At 42.1% G+C, this 18,137-nt stretch overlaps 2 protein-coding genes across 2 annotated transcripts in view; both read right to left on the bottom strand.

Moving 5' to 3' along the window:
• ETFRF1 (electron transfer flavoprotein regulatory factor 1) overlaps window positions 1–18,137 on the bottom strand; it is a 305,885-nt gene that overhangs the window by 264,464 nt on the left and 23,284 nt on the right. The gene's annotated exons all lie outside the window — the stretch shown is intronic.
• The window catches only part of LOC309554427 (inositol 1,4,5-triphosphate receptor associated 2-like), a 224,196-nt gene that overhangs the window by 193,625 nt on the left and 12,434 nt on the right, over window positions 1–18,137 (bottom strand). Inside the window, exon 3 of the mRNA XM_082256145.1 lies at window positions 1,079–1,237. Coding sequence (XP_082112271.1) covers window positions 1,079–1,237 — 159 coding nt within the window. The remainder of the gene's footprint in view (window positions 1–1,078; window positions 1,238–18,137) is intronic.

The following is an 18,137-nucleotide window of genomic DNA, read 5'->3' as shown; positions in this document are numbered from 1 at the left end:
AAGGGATGAGTGGGATACTCCAACTTGAACTATGCACAATATTGAGGACCATTAGCTGTGGTGTATACGGCAAGGCCGCTGCTTCACCTTGCTACTGAAGTGAAGATATAAAAGGCTAACTATGTTTTAGGTTACTCTTCAGGGTCTAACTTGGCACCCCCTTTCTTACTTGCTGTGTGTGCGGGCTCCTGTCCACTGACTTTCCCTGGAGTGGTCCCCTTCCTGGGCAGACCCCTGGCAAGCTCCCTTGTACTCACGGACACAGTTTTTCCTTGGGTTACTCTGCCACTTGCTCCACCATCAGTTTTCTTTGGACCACACAGCCCAGCACCACACTTCTGGTCCACTAGGCTGACTGCCTGTGGCCGCTTTCCACACTGACAGGAGGAGAGACCGCTGCCACCCTCCTCCTGGGACCCTGCTTCCCGCCCCCAAAGACGCCTTTTCACATGTGCCCTCGGCTTTTATGACCAATCCCAGGATGCACTGCGGTTGTGCCCTACCACTGGGACAGCCACAAAAACCTGTGTGTCATTGGCTGGGTTTCCTCCACTGTCCAACAGGCACCCCTATTGGATACAATGGGGACACTCACTCAAATCAAATGAATCACACATGGACACATGTAACAGGCAAAACTACTGATCAGGCTCCCCTGATAAGCAGATGGAGCAAACAATGCTTTTATTTAGCACCTACCTAGGAGGGTGCTACATACACAGTTTTCTTGGGGCTTTAGGGGACAGAGCCCTTTATAATTCAAGCACTAGAAACATTGAATACCATTATATAGAAGCTTATGCTAAGGTTTTAGGACCCACATACTGATAGAGATGCGGGTTCAAAACAGGTCTACCAATGGAGGAACATAGTAATAGAGGCTCTTTGAAGGCCGCCAGGGTCCTTCAAGGATTTAGGAATTTTACAGTGTTGACAAATTAAATAAAGGTCTATTTCTGCGAGGGAACATCTTTCTACACACAGCCAACATCTTCTCTACTAATCCTTAAAAGAACAAGCAATATGTTACACCTCTGTAGTCAGGAGATACATGTGTATAGAGCACAGAGGGTGTTACCTCCTCCACTGGCAGCGCAGCTCTTCGTTCTCCTCCAGCAGACGGTGGTTGGTCTCCTCCTGCGCCTCTAGGGCGCTCTTTAGCTTGGCCTTCTCCTCCTGCAGTTTCTGGTTGTTGTACTGCAAGTCGGCGACGCAGGTTATGAGGTCTGAAGTATCACTGCAATGACAGAGAAATGAAAACCTGTCACAATTATGAGGACACAATTGCGTGTGTGGTAGATATACCATTATTACATACAGGGAGGGAGTATACGGGAACACTATGGGGGTACTGCAAAGCAGGACAGTTCTGTTTAATATTAATAAAAACTGAAGAACAATGTGAAAATAATGAAAATGTTGTGCACTGCCACCTAATCCCAACTGTGACAAATGGCTGCTATCACTATGTGTTCCCACATAAATTGTAAAATCAAAATATATACAAAGTGTGATAGCGCTGCCCAATTATTAAACTGAATACATCATGTGAATAAACTTTTCAAAATAGCTGTAAGAAGGGTGCCAGATCCAAATGTTAACAGGTCTGTAATATACTGTCTAATAAAACATAAAAAACTGTCCAAGTGAAAAACACCGATAGAGGAAATAAGTGAGAAAATGCATATAGAAAAATAAAAATAAAATATATATTATATATATTATATATATATATATATATATATATATATCCCCCAACGGTCCACACAGCAGGTGCTCAAAGTGCGTCTTCATACAGAAACAGTGAGCGTTGCTCTTTATATTCTCTCAGTGCTCCACCACATTTAAAAGAGTGCACCGTTACCTGGTGAAATGCACGCTCACCTTCATAAAAGACCTGGAAATAGGCCAACTAGACAATATAGAAAATCACTTCCATACACCAGATATTGATCCTCCGCTTTATTGCTCCTTGGGTAGCTTGGCTTCCCCAGGAGGGGGGGTCTTTGACTTCTTACAACTCTCGGGGTAAAATGGAAAATAAATCCAATAGTACAGTATCCTTGATACATATAAAGATAAACCAGCCCAGCTTAGGAAATGCACTCACATTTATGAATTGTAAAACAAACATAAAAACATGGCAGAATAGCTTTAAATTGAACAGTATCTCACAGTATCTTTCTGGTAACACACGCTGCCTGGTTCCATCTCTACACGTTGCACCACTCCCACACGTGGCTTTGTCAGGAGATAAAACTTTTTTTCCATGTATGAAGACGCACTTTTTGAGCCCCTGCTTTGTGGACTGTTGGGACTTTTTTTCTACTTCCGTTTTTTTTTTTTAAAAAGGTATTTAATATATTTTTATAATCGTTTCTTAGATCAGTATATGCACTTTGTACAGTATATATATATATATATATATATATATATATATATATATATATATATATATATATATATATATATATATATGTATATATTTTTTTTTTTTTCAAATATTTTATTTTTAGAAAAGGAACAACAGTCGAGAAACAATCTGTGACATGTACTATACAGACATATGTAACAAACATAGCATCAAAAGGAGAAGCAAACTATAACATCAGATCGAAGAACAATGAAGGTCCTGGCATAATCATAGAACCCATCCCCGGAGCCGGGGAAGGTGCTGACACATCCAACCGGGGTCACAGATAGCCAGGCACCGGTACAGACATGTGGAAAAGCTGTATTATGGAGAGAGAAAAACCTTTCCCGGCCGTCGCTTCCCAATTTTAACTAAAAAATAGGAAAGATAAGTGAGAACAGGGCCCGAGACTGGGCGACACACAGAGAAAACGAAGGATGGCGAAGGGATTGGGACGGGGGGGAGGGGGGGGGAACAGAGGGGGAAACTCCCCGCATGGACAAACCCACGGGTACTCCCGGGGTGAGGATCAACCGCACATCAGAGACCTGCCCTTGTCAGAGAGCACGAAGACATTCCAAAAACCCCAAATCTTATCGTATCGTTCCCTGCGATGCTGCCTCGTGAGGGTGAGGTCCTCCATTCTGTTAATGTCCTCCATCCTGCGCATACAGTCCCCAATAGTCGGTACTTTAGTCGTCTTCCAAAGCACCGGGATGCAAGCCTTCGCGGCACTCAGAACGTGGGTACAGTTTTATATTTTAACCACTTTACCACCGGAGGATTTTGCTGTCTTCCGTCCAGGCCACTTTTTGCGATTCCGCGCTGTGCGACTTCAACTGACAATTGCGCGGTCGTGCGAAGCCGTACCCAAACGAAATTTACGTCCTTTTTTCCCCACAAACAAAGCTTTCTTTTGGTGGTATTTGATCACCTGTGCGATTTTTACTTTTTGCGCTATAAACAAAAAAATAGCGTTTATTTTGAAAAAATAACAATATTTTTAACATTTTTTTTATATGAAATTCCCCCCAAAAAGATGTAAAAACCAATTTTTTTAAAAAATTTTTGGCCAATTTGTTTTCTGCTACCTATGTTTGGTAAAAAAAAAAAAAAAAAAAAAAAAAAATCGCAATAAGCGTATTTTGATTGGTTTGCGCAAAAGTTATTGCGTTTACTAACAAAGGGAAAGATTTGTCATTTTTGGTGTTTTTTTTTTTTAACGCGTAATGGCAGCGATCTGCGATTTTTTTGTGGGACTGCGACATTGCGGCGGACAGATCGGACCCTTGACTGACATTTTTGACACTTTTGGGGGTACCAGTGACATTACTGCAGTAATCAGTGCTATATATATATATATATATGCACTGTTACTGTAAAAATGACACTGGCAGGGAAGGGGTTAATTTTATTGGAGAGGGAGGGGTTAATGTATGCCTGGTGCTTACTGACGTGTGTGGGGGGAGGTGACTGAGTGAGTCATGGACAGATCGAATGTCCAGCTATGCTGAACAGTCTGATCTGTCACTCCCTGTCACTATGGAGATCCGTCCGCTTGTGTTTACACAGGCGGGCGGATCTCCACACTAGATCCCCGGTGATCGCCGCTGCTCCTCCCCTGGCCCGACTCCCGCTGTGAATGAAAACAGCGGGAGCGAGCCTCCGGCAGCGCGCCAGCGCCGCCCAGGAGGGGGAGTGTCTGACGACGTTAATACTACGTCGTCAGACGATAACGAGACACTCTGCCGCAGTAGTATTACTGTGAGCAGACGTAAAGTGGTTAATAGATGGTATATTACAGACCTTTTGGCATTTGGATCTGGCACCCATTTCACAGTTATTGTTGTTTTGATAAGTTTATTCACATGATAGATTAGGTTTATAATTGGGCAGCGGTATCACACATTGTATATATAGAACAATGTGAGAAGCTATTTTTAATGTGGCCTATAACCTAAGGCCCCTTTCAAATGAATGTTTAGATTTCAGCTTTTAGCTGCGGAAAGAGGAACTTATTTACTGCAGCTAAATGCAGACAATGCATCCCTATGGCCCCATTTTGTGCATTTAGGAAAAATAAAGTTGACAGCGTCCAGGAGTGATGTACCGTAGCCATCTGTATATAAACGCAGGTAAGCGCAGTACAAAGAAAAAGTAAACAGTTGCTATACAAAAAAGGCAAGAATTTACTACCGCAGCCGCACGTAAAACACACGTAATCGTGATGTACAAATGTGAATAATCTTTGTGCCAGGAGTGTTGGAATTTCAAAATAACAAAACATGCTTTTTACCAATGGCACAACAACCGCCCGTGTGAAAGGGGCCTAATAGTGTGCTGCAGAGTCAGGGTCACTACAGGAGAACAAAGGCTACACATAGATGTAGCCTTGCAAATAATGTTATCTCAGAGTAAAAACATGCAGTCTCCAATGAAAAGAAACATCCACAATGCTTCTGAAAGTCAGAGACACGGTTATCCCCATCTATTTTAACCACTTGCCGACCGCCGCACGACTATCTACGTCGGCGGTCAGCCCCTCACAGGCAAACTAACGTAGGGCTACGTTGCTTGCTTGTGAGGGTCTAGGGAGCGAGCGCGCGCCCCCGGAGGCGCGCTCCCGCTCCCGAGTGGTCACGGACCCCCCCGCGCGTGTGACCAGTGGACCCGATGTCCGCCGGCCACCCGGCGATCGGCGGGGGAGAGGGAGAATGTCAGGCAGCTTGTGTAAACAAGCTGCCTGTCATTCTCCTCGCTGCAAAGACACTGATCACATGGATCTACTATGTAGATCCATTGATCAGTGTCCTTACAGCTGAAGCCACAGCCAATCACAGTAGAAAGCACGCCCCTAGGGACACACACAGCCCCTCCCTCCCAAATAAAGTTAACCCCTTCACTACCAGTGTATTTTTACAGTAACAGTGCATATATATAGCACTGATTACTGTAGAAATGTCACTGGTAACCCCAAAAGTGTCAAAAATGTCAGTCAAGGGTCCGATCTGTCCGCCGCAATGTCGCAGTACCGCCAAAAAAAAAAAAAAAAAAATCGCAGATCGCCGCCATTACGCGTTAAAAAAAAAAAACAACAAAAATGGCAAAAATCTTTCCCTTTGTTGGTAAACGCGATAACTTTTGCGCAAACCAATCAAAATACGCTTTTTGCAATTTTTTTTACCAAACATAGGTAGCATAAAACAAATTGGCCGAAAATTTTAAAAAATTTTGATTTTTACATTTTTTTTTGGGGAGAATTTCATATAAAAAAATGTGAAAAATATTGTTATTTTTGCAAAATTGACGCTCTTTTTTTGTTTATAGCGCGTGATCAAAAAAAATCGCACAGGTGATCAAATACCACCAAAAGAAAGCTCTGTTTGTGGGAAAAAAAGGAAGCCAAATTCGTTTAGGTACAGCGTCGCACGACCGCGCAATTGTCCGTTAAATTCACGCAGTGCCGAATCGCAAAATACCCCCTGGTCGGAATGGGGGTAAAATCTTCCGGGGCTTAAGTGGTTAATATGCACAAAAATAAAAACGGGAGGGGGGAGAGGGAGACCCACACAAAAAGAGAAGGCCTTTTCTACAGTAATTGTCAAAATTCTTTATGTTTAATCAACTTCAATGGCCATAAGGCCAAACTTTTCATTTGTAATTCTGCACAACCCAAACAAGATGGCATTTAGCTTGCTGTGTGCACCATGAATAAAACGGTTGCTATATTTTCCCCTCAAAATCCTGTGCTACTGGACTTTTTTATTCTATGTGCACTCACGCCAGCATTGACTACAAATAACTTCTGTGGACCAGCTTCCTGATAGTGACCAGAGTGGACCATGCCTGTCTCCATTGGGGTGAATGTGATAACACAGGAACACAACTGGGAGACAGGGAAAGAATATGGTTATCCTATTACAGGAAGTACCCAAACAAGGGCCTTCTTGGAATCACCACCAGTTAATATTTTAAATTACATTAGCATGCTAAAGCTTATATGAGAGATTTTATTGATTTTACATCTCCTTTGATGCAATTTTTTTTTACAACATTTGAGAGGAAAGTTGGGTAAGAATATACAGGTAAAACAAGGTGAGGTCCAACAGCATTAAAAGCAATTTTCAAGCCAATATTCATAAGGCGAGGTGGTTTGGGGATGGCAAGGTTTAAGTAGAGTTCCCTAATAGGACATGACTCTACCGGAGGGGCGAGTTGTATAAATACTGATCTTCTGTGATAGCCTGAGAATGTTGTTCACATGTAGAGCTAATTACTGGAAGCTGCAACTGCGGAAGGTCTTTGCATAACGGCACTTACTGTGTTCAACCGAAAGCCTCAAATAGGGAAGTTGGTAATGTTTTATGAAAATAAGACATTTAGCAGATAGGAGGGAGATAAGGAGCACCCCCCACCCCCCAAAACACCAGTTTAAGAAAATCTACAGTTGGTGCCTTCTGTGCAAAAGGATTTTTCTATTACCCAGAAATACAGTGCCTTGCGAAAGTATTCAGCCCCCTTGAACTTTTCAACCTTTTGCCACATTTCAGGCTTCAAACAAAGATATAAAACTGTAATTTTTTGTGAAGAATCAACAACAAGTGGGACAAAATCATGAAGTGGAATGAAATTTATTGGATATTTCAAACTTTGTTAAATAAAGAACTGAAAAATTGGGCGTGCAAAATTATTCAGCCCCTTTACTTTCAGTGCAGCAAACTCTCTCCAGAAGTTCAGTGAGGATCTCTGAATGATCCAATGTTGACCTAAATGACTAATGATGATAAATAGAATCCACCTGTGTGTAATCAAGTCTCCGGAACACACCAGGCAGGTCCGAGATACTGTTGTGGAGAAGTTTAAAGCCGGATTTGGATACAAAAAGATTTCCCAAGCTTTAAACATCCCAAGGAGCACTGTGCAAGCGATAATATTGAAATGGAAGGAATATCAGACCAGGGCAAACTACGAAGACCTGGCCGTCCTTCTAAACTTTCAGCTCATACAAGGAGAAGACTGATCAGAGATGCAGCCAAGAGGCCCATGATCACTCTGGATGAGCTGCAGAGATCTACAGCTGAGGTGGAAGACTCTGTCCATAGGACAACAATCAGTCGTATACTGCACAAATCTGGCCTTTATGGAAGAGTGGCAAGAAGAAAGCCATTTCTTAACCACTTGCCGACCGCTCACTCGAGCTCTACTGCGGCAAAGTGGTTAGTTCCTGTCCAGTGACATAGACCTACGTCGCTGGACTCCTCCTTGTAGGCGAGGCTCGCTCCCGCTGTATTCAGTCACAGCGGGAGTCGGGCCAGGGGAGGAGCGGCGGCGATCACCGCTGCTCTTCCCCGATCGTTGGGAATCGAGTTTGGAGATCCGCCCGCTTGTGTAAACAAGCGGGCGGATCTCCTAAGTGACAGACAGTGACAGATTGCAGGGTTCAGCATAGCTGAACCTGCGATCTGTCCCTGTGTCACTAAGTGACCTCCCCCACACACGTTAGTAAGTACCAGGCATATATTAACCCCTCCCTCTCCAATAAAATTAACCCCTTCCCTGCCAGGGTAATTTTTACAGTAACAGTGCATATTTATAGCACTGATTACTGTAGTAATGTCACTGGTACCCCCAAAAGTTTCAAAAATGTCAGTCAAGGGTCCGATCTGTCCACCGCAATGTCGCAGTCCTGCAAAAAAAAAAAAAAAGAAGACAGAAATCTTTCCCTTAGTTAGTAAATGCAATAACTTTTGCGAAAACCAATCAAAATACGCTTATTGTGATTTTTTTTTACCAAACATAGGTAGCAGAAAACAAATTGGCCAAAAATTTTAAAACATTTTGATTTTTACATTTTTTTGGGAGGGAATTTAATATAAAAAAAAAAAAAGTGAAAAATAGTTATTTTTTCAAAATTTACGCTCTTTTTTTGTTTATAGCGCAAAAAGTAAAAAAAAAAAAAAAAAAAAAAAAAAAAAAAACGCACAGGTGATCAAATACCACCAAAAGAAAGCGTTTGGGTACGGCGTCGCACGACCGCGCAATTGTCAGTTAAATTCGCACAGTGCCGAATCGCAAAAATTGGCCTGGACATAAGACCGCAAAATCCTCCGGTGGTAAAGTGGTTAAAGATATCCATAAAAAGTGTTGTTTAAAGTTTGCCACAAGCCACCTGGAAGACACACCAAACATGTGGAAGAAGGTGCTCTGGTCAGATGAAACCAAAATCAAACTTTTTGGCAACAATGCAAAATGTTATGCTTGGCGTAAAAGCAACACAGCTCATCACCCTGAACACACCATCCCCACTGCCAAACATGGTGGTGGCAGCATCATGGTTTGGGCCTGCTTTTCTTCAGCAGGGACAGGGAAGATGGTTAAAATTCATGGGAAGATGGATGGAGCCAAATACAGGACCATTCTGGAAGAAAACCTGAGGGAGTCTGCAAAAGACCTGAGACTGGGACGGAGATTTGTCTTCCAACAAGACAATGATCCAAAACAAAGCAAAATCTACAATGGAATGGTTCACAAATAAACATATCCAGGTGTTAGAATGGCCAAGTCAAAGTCCAGACTGAATCCAATCGAGAATCTGTGGAAAGAACTGAAAACTGCTGTTCACAAACGCTCTCCATCCAACCTCACTGACATCGAGCTGTTTTGCAAGGAGGAATGGGCAAAAATTTCAGTCTCTCGATGTGCAAAACTGATAGAGACATACCCCAAGCGACTTACAGCTGTAATCGCAGCAAAAGGTGGCACTACAAAGTATTAACTTAAGGAGGCTGAATAATTTTTCACACCCAATTTTTCAGTTTTTCATTTGTTAAAAAAGTTTGAAATATCCAATAAATTTCGTTCCACTTCATGAATGTGCATTTATACGGAGACTTGATCACACACAGGTGGATTCTATTTATCATCATTAGTCATTTAGGTCAACATTGGATCATTCAGAGATCCTCACTGAACTTCTGGAGAGAGTTTGCTGCACTGAAAGTAAACGGGCTGAATAATTTTGCACGCCCAATTTTTCAGTTTTTTATTTAACAAAGTTTCAGTTTTTCATTTGTTAAAAAAGTTTGAAATATCCAATAAATTGCGTTCCACTTCATGATTGTGCATTTATACGGAGACTTGATTACACACAGGTGGATTCTATTTATCATCATTAGTCATTTAGGTCAACATTGGATCATTCAGAGATCCTCACTGAACTTCTGGAGAGAGTTTGCTGCACTGAAAGTAAACGGGCTGAATAATTTTGCACGCCCAATTTTTCAGTTTTTTATTTGTTAACAAAGTTTTAAATATCCAATAAACTTCGTTCCACTTCATGATTTTGTCCCACTTGTGGTTGATTCTTCACAAAAAATTACAGTTTTATATCTTTATGTTTGAAGCCTGAAATGTGGCAAAAGGTCGAAAAGTTCAAGGGGGCCGAATACTTTCACAAGGCACAATACACTTAAAAGTTTTTCCTTTTGATCAGCTGTAGATATATAGGGTTCTGGGGGTTTTCCCATTTATTTATTCATTTTTTCAGTTGGTTGAATTTGATAGGCTTGCATTGTTTTACAACCTATGTAACTAAATCGGCAAAGCATTCTGGAATGACTTTTAGTAGGTGCAGTTCATCACAGATCTAAGGAGGCCTCTTCCTTTTTTCTTGCTGTATTCAGCCATGAAGTTTAAAACCTATCTACACCGATCAACCATAACATTATGACCACTGACAAGTAAAGTGAACAATTATCTTGTGACAATGGCACCTGAAAGTGTAAAATCTTTTTCTCTGATATTCTGATGTTCATTGATGGGCACAGCTCCATACCTGATGGGTTTATGATGCTCTCTATCGGAGTAGGAGACTAGGTGGAAAAAGATTTGACCACGTCTATAGGGCAGTCCCAGGGGGTATACTCCCATTTCCTGCTATAGGACTTCAGTTTTGTAACAAGCAGTGTAGAAGAACATAAAACCCAACTTAATAGAGGGGTGGGTGCTGTGTCCGCCAATGAACATCAGAGAAAAGGATTTTTGGCAAGATGAAAATCCAGTTCTCATTCGTTCATTGACGGACACAGCTCCATATCTTCTTGGCCGATGGGACGTCCCAAGGCAGTGTCAATAGGAGAGGTGGAAATAACAGCAAGAAAAAAAAAAAAAAAACACACACACACTTCCCAAAAGCTAAACATAGCCAACCAGGCAAAACAAGAGCTCAACCAGAAACAACTGGAGCTCACCTGACAAAAAGAACTAATAGGACTATTAGAGGACTAAACCTCTCCAACAGCGGCTTGCAAAACCTTCCGCAGATGCCAACACATCCACCTTATAGAATTTAGTAAAAGTATGCACAGACGAACATGTGGCCGCCTTGCATACCTACATCACTGACGCCTGATGATGGAAGGCCCAGGAGGCACCAAGCGCTCTAGTAGAATGCGCCTTAACAGGTAAAGGAGGATCCAGACCCTTAATGGAATAGGTCTGCACCACCGTGTGTCTGATCCATCTGGAAATGGTCGCAGCAGACGCGGCCATCCCCTTATGGGGTCCATCAGTAAGGACAAACAAGAATACGATTTCTGGAACGACTCAGTCACTGCCAGGTACACCCCGATTGCCCCAACCACATCCAAAGAATGTAAGACTATTGCTTTAGGGTGCTTAGGACACAGAAAAGGCAACACAATGTCTTTATTTAAATGGAAACCAGAGATGACTTTAGGAAGGAATGACTGACAGGTACGAAGCACCACCTTGTCTCTGTGAACCACCAGGTAAGGCGAACGACAGGACAACGCAGCCAGCTCCGACACCCTGCGCGCAGAAGTAATAGCAACCAAGAAAGCTACCTTCTGTGCCAAAGGGAGCAGAGAAATCTCACAAGTATGTTCAAAAGGGCGGTTTCTAAAGAACCGACAGCACCAAATTGAGTTACCATGGAGGCAACGGAGACCTCACAGGGGGAGCCAGGTGATGACCCCCTGAACAAAAGGTTTGAACCAAGGAATTTGTGGCCAACAGGCGTTGAAAGAAGAAGCCAGCAACTAAAGCAGGATGGAAGATCAGTCCTCGAGTTAACAGATCTTCTCTGAGAGGGAGTCTCCAAGGGACATTGGTGACCAGCCATACTAGGTCTGCGTACCAGGACCTGCGAGGCCAGTCCAGTGCCACTAGGATGACCAGATCCCCTTCTGCCTCAATCCTTCGCAGGAGTCTTGGCAGAAGAGTAGGCGGAGGAAATGCGTACATTAGACAATATTGGCTCCAAGGCGCTACAAGAGCATCTGCGGCATCGGCCAGAGGATCCCAAGACCTTGCTAGGAACATCTGCACCTTCCTATTGAGACGAGAGACCAACAGGTCCACATTGGGAGTGCCCCACCTGAGGGTTCAAGCCGGCATTCTATATCGGTGCACAGAGACAGAATCTGCCACCGCTAAATGAGTAATTAATCCTTCCACCGCGATGAGGTGCAAAAATCACGCAATTGCGCTTACCAAATAAAGGCTGTATTCAGGCATATAAGGCTCATGAGCGATATACATCCAGTCAGCTCAACCAGGACCCTTGGCAACTCCACTTGTTCTTAAAGTAATCAGCATCCTTTATGTACACAGTCCAAATCCTTTTTCCCTTATGGGAATGGCACTAATCAATTTCATAGGTGACTAAAGGAAAAAAATGTTTGCTGAAGCAACCTTAACCACCTCCACCTTAATTGTCTAATTAGTATGGCGGGGGAGGAGAGGTGGTTAAGGTTGTTTCAGCAAACATTTTTTTCCTTTAGTCACCTATGAAATGGATTAGTGCCATTCCCATAAGGGAAAAGGGATTTGGACTGTGTACATAAAGGATGCTGACTATAAGGACAAGTGGAGTTGCCAAGGGTCCTGGTTGAGCTGACTGGATGTATATATCTCATGAGCCTTATATGCCTGAATACAGCCTTTATTTGGCAAGCGCAATAGCGTGATTTTTGCACCTCATCACGGTGGAAGGATTAATTACTCATTTAGCGGTGGAGGATTCTGTCTCTGTGCACCGATCTACACACTGTTGGACTGTTTATTTCTTTATGGACTCTGTTTAATTCAATTTATTTACATTTTGGAGTCATTATATCCGTTGTTTGCATGTTTATTTGATTATTCATTAGCTTGACAGCTCATTTGCTATATTATTTGCACAAATATTTTTTTGCACGATTAATTATTCATTAGCCTGATAGCTTATTTGTTATAATTTTTTGGGGTATCTGTTTTATTACGTGTATCATATAGCGCAGCTTTATTTTTATTATATGGTGAAAAAGGTATCGTACCAGATATTCAGCTCTCTTGTCAAAGGGGTCCTTAAAGGACGGAGAGTCTTCCACCAGAAGGAGGGAGAAGAGAAGCCATATATGTGCATGGGTAAAAATACCTCATCTCTTCTGGCCAGTCACGTGACCTCTACAGCTGACATCAGAGGGGGGAACTCAGCCCCTCCCTCTATAGCCTATTGATCAGAGTAATAGAGCAGCCGGAGGTCACTTGACCAGCCATAAAAGTTTAAAGATAAGGTATTTACAGGCATTTAAAAAAAAAAAAAAAAATACACAACTGTGTAGGAGAGATTAAATCACTTCTGGACCGCCTGCCACATATACTGCGGCAGGTCGGCCAGGCTGCGCATAATCACGTACGTGATTTTGTGCACAGGATTTCAGGGTCACGCACGCACGTGCCGCCACTTCTGCTGTCATTGAACATGGCGGGAGCCAATCAGTGGGTCCGGCGGCCATTGTTCAGTGGAATGATAGAACGGCTGTTCTGTCAGGGAGGAAAAGAGATCTTGTGTTTCAGCTAAGCTGCAACACAGATCTTTCTTTTCCTCTAGTATATCCACTGCCCCCACAGTTAGAAAGCAATCCCTAGGAGCACACCTAACCCCTTAATCCCCCCTAGTGTTAACCTCTTCCCTGCAAGTGTCATTTATACAGTAACAGTGCATTTTTTTTTTTTTTTTTTTTTTTAGCACTCATCACTGTATTGGTGTCACTGGTTCCCAAAAAGTGTCACTTAGTGTCAGATTTGTCTGCTGCAATCCCACTAAAAAATCACTGATCACCATTACTAGTAAAAACAATAAAAAAGTCCATAAATGTTTCTTCTAGTTTGTAGACGCTATAACATTTGTGCAAACCAATCATTTTTTTGCCCCCGTCATCAAATCAGGCTGCCAGGACCGTCACAAACCATTATGCACAATTCTGCACTATTTGCTGCTCTGTAATACACTGTTTTTGGAGCCTGGTTTAGATTCTTATTAACTCCAATGGAACTTTTCTTCAGACATTGTCAAGGTTTGAAACGTGTAGCAGTTTGCTTACCTCTCTGCATTACCAATATATAGAAATGTTCTTTATTCATACATTAAAAAAAAAAAGTACTACAAAAAAAGGAAAGGATTAATTATGTGCAGCGTACATAGCATTGCTGATAGTCATTATAGCATGAAGTGTGAGCCTCTTCCTCCCTCTACTGGGCAAACAGTGTGTACTGGAAACATGCAGAAAGTTGTATTGGCCAGCTAAAGCTATTAAAAGGCTAAGTCTGGGTTCACACTTATCTGATGCAGGAATCACAGCGATTGCTGTGCAGCTTTCCACATTGCATCTGACTCGCAGACAGTTCACACTGCTGTAGGTGTCCATGTAAAAAAAAAAAATATTGACACCCCCAAATCGTTTCGCAGAACGCAGTGCAAAGTGTGAAATTGGACAGGAATCTGATCGCATGGGTCTGAACACCCATGTAATCCGATTCCAATGTGGACCAAAAAGGGGTCCTGTACCCTTTTGGTCCAAACGCTATGCGATTTCAGCCATATAAACTGTATGGCTAAATTTGCATTCCTTCGTACCAAAATAGTGCAGGATCTTTTTTTTGGTCCGCACTGGAATAGGATCGCATGGATGTCAACACCCATGCAATCCGATTCCTGCAATATTTGGCAGTTTGTACTGCGATCCGACCTGGGGGGGAAGGGGGGGGGTGTCATTAACTTTGCATTGACACCCCCAGTGGTTCGCAGACCTTAGTGTGAATCTCCAGGAAGTGACATGTGCGCACTAGAATCAAGCTGGTCCACACATTGCACATTTATATATATATATATATATATATATATATATATATATATATATATATATATATATATATAAACCGGGACTAAATGTTTAAAAGATGCAAATCTACTATTGCTATGGTGGAAGTACAAGTGATACACCAGAAAATGAACAAACTTTCAGGAGGCCCTGTTATACAACACGTGAATCTTACCCCAGATAAAAGAAGATTTATTCATGTAGTAAAAAAATAAAAAATAAAAAACTTCAACAAAACCACTTAAAAAGATTACAAGAATCAAACAATACAGACAGGAACACTGAAAAGGTATAATTGGGATCAGTTTAAAAAAGTCCACCCAAAAGCAATATATCAGTTACAGGTGAATATCGGTGAGCTGGATAAACAATTTCTAATGGGCACATTGCAGGGATGTCACGAACCCATACTGATGGACACGGCCGGTGTGCAGATCCAGCAACTCCATACAGGGATGGTGGGAGACTACCATAATGGGCACAGAAGGTGTGTAGACCCAGAAACTCCACGCAGGAATGGTGGGAACCCTTCATAAAGGGCACACCAAAGCACAGACCTAGCAACTCGTGGGAATGGTAGAAACTCCTTTTAAATGGACACAGCGGGCATAAAGACCCAGGAACTCAGTGCAGGGATGGTGAAAGCCCCTCATATTTACCACACCAGTAATCCATTTTATTGGGGCTGCTGCAGAGAAGTTTAACAAGTTATTCTTTTGTACACAATTCTGGGCAACCCTTTTAAAGGAGATCTGCAGAGGGCAGAACTGGACCTAGAGAACAAGCTGGCTGTCTTTGACAGGCTCAGTATAAGGACAGCTACATCACCAGGTGACAAGTGGCAGCAAGAGGAGCAGCCATTTACAGAAGATGCCAGTATGAAAATTACAACCACTCAGTAGGCAGACCAAGTCTGTTTAAATACATAATACAAAAAAAAAAAAAAAAAAAAAAAAAACAGCTCATACACGCATGCAAGGCTTTTTTTTTACCAATATCTTAGCACAGAGCTTCAACTGATGAAAAGGTCCAAAATCTCTAAACCTGAAGAAAGAAAGAGTCCATGCCTGAACGCATAACAGAGTGCGGTCACTTATTGCACTCCGTCACCTGACCTCCGCCAATTGCTCAGAGAAACAAAACTCTCTTCATAGCAACAGAGGGAACTTATCTGACTACATCATATTTCTGAGAAAGTCAAATAGTTACCACAGCATTGTCAACATTGCAATGGATCGTTCAAGAGAACCTGTCACACTGTACATTTCTGGGACATTGTGACATGAGAGTACAGATTCCCAGAATTTGTATACACACACATACACGGTATAGAAAAGAAAAAATAAAATATCCACACCCCTTTAAAATATTCATTTTGTTGCTTTGCAGCCTGAAATGCAGACGTGACCCACATTTACTGTGCAACTTATAACATCCAAGTGAATGATATAAAACACAAACATGGCAGAAAAAAAAAAACAAAAAAACAAAAAAAAAAAAAAAGTTGGAAAACAGATTACACCCCCCCTCCTAAAAATGAATTGTAAACTCAATTGCATTCTCAATGGAACCCAAAGCCATTTGACTTTAAACTGTGATCATTTTGATTAGCTCAGCATGAAAAAAAGAGCTTCCCTGGAGCATGTCGGTCCCTGGTAGTGAAACTGAAGCAAACAATCAGCTATGGGTGGCAAGGCACTGTCAAAAGATCTTCAGGATAAGGTTGTGGACAGGCACAAGGCAGGAGATGGATACAAAAAAAATGTCAAACGCTTTATGAATGCCTAGAAGCACAGTGAAGTCTATTATTTAGGAGTGGAAGGTATTTGGTACAGAGTTCTATAAAGTACTCGAAACCCATACTTGAGTAAAAGTACAAGTGCTCGATCAAAAAGTGACTTGAGTAGAAGTGGAAGTGCTCGATCAAAAAGTGACTTGAGTAAAAGTACTAAAGTATTCAACATTTCTTGTACTTAAGTATTGCAAGTAGTTTTTTTAAAAATGTTGCTAAGTACTGAAAGTAAAAGTACCAGTAGTTTTGAAAAAAAAATTGCTACTCAAGTACTGAAAGTAAAAGTACAAGTACTGTGTTATGTAGTTATTAAAGCGGAGTTCCGGGCACAAACACGATATTTTTTTTTTGTGCCCCTCCGCTAGGTATGCCTCACCTGAAAAGGAATTGGATAGTTTTTTTTTTTTTTTTTGTTTACTTACCTTGCAATTGAAGATCGAAGATACTCACCTCAGAGTACTTCCTCCCTCGGAGCCGCGGCTCACCCCGTCACTTCCTGCCTCGCTATGATTCCTGGGAGCTGAACGTCACAGCTCCCAGGAATCAATGCGCCGCACCGGCCCCGCTCGTCATTTCCGGGCGACGCCGCATTCCCCTGCTAAACAGCTTCTGGGCATGCCCAGAAGCTGTGGAGGAATGCGGCGCCGCGCCGGAAGTGACGAGAGGGGCCGGTGCGGCGCATTCTGGGACAAGAAGACGCGGAAGAAGACACAGAAGAGGACCGTGCCGGCTTCAGCTGCCCACAAGAGAGATGGAAACGCTGTGGAAGAAATTTTCTAAGTAAGTATTTCTTCTAAAAGGCAAGTGCGAACCGGGACAGATCAGAGGCTAGCCATTGTGGAATGTGCTAGCCCTGACTGTCCCGGGGGTATGTTTATTAAAAAATGACATCTGTGCCCGGAACTCCGCTTTAAAGAAAGAAGTCAAAAGTTTGAGCATCATATTGTTTTTTATTATTTCAAATGCAGCTTTTATTTATACATACAGTAGCATTTATTTTCGTATGCGCTGATAATACATCTTTTGAGCTTCATGAAACCTGCCATCTACTGTTCTGGCAGTGGTAATTTTTATAATTGTAACGAGTAACTATGTAGCACAAAAAAAAAAAAAAAAGATATTGGAGTAGAAGTATTGAAATCATCGAAAAAATGTAGTGAAGTAAAAGTGGAAGTAGGAGAAAAAAATTCTACTCTAGGAAAGTACAGATACCGCCTTTCTGTACTTAAGTACAGTAGTGAAGTAGTTCTACTTAGTAACTATACATCTCTGGGTACAATGCAGACACTCCCTGGATCAGGACGTTGCTCCAAACTGGATGAAAGAGCCAGGAGGAAACTGATCAGAGAGGCTACAAGAGGCCTACAGCAACTCTGAAGCAGTTGCAGGAATTTACAATAAATAGTGGTCATTGTGTGCATGTGACAATATCACAAATGGGGTAGTAGGCAGGATTTCCTTAAACTTACTTGTAACTATTAAATAAGACACCTTCAGACTTAAATTTGGAATGAAAGAGGCCGCGGCCGTTTATTATTTTACACATTAAAGATCGATAAATCTTTTAAACTTTAATAACAGCAGTATAGAACAAACCCGGTCCCAACGACCCAGGTTGTCATTACTCAACTAAATACATCGACACATCCAACTTAAAAATACAACAAACGTCCCCCTTCGTCGTGACCGAAGGTGACCCTAAAATAACAAACTGACCGCGACAAACAAAAAGGGGGGGGGGTGGGAGGGCAACCGCTGGGCTGTCTTC

The sequence above is a fragment of the Pelophylax lessonae genome (assembly GCF_965119305.1).
Source record: "Pelophylax lessonae genome assembly, chromosome: 4".
Lineage (NCBI taxonomy): Eukaryota > Metazoa > Chordata > Amphibia > Anura > Ranidae > Pelophylax > Pelophylax lessonae.
Note: the sequence above shows the minus strand (reverse complement) of the source record. Positions and strands in the feature narration are given on the sequence as shown.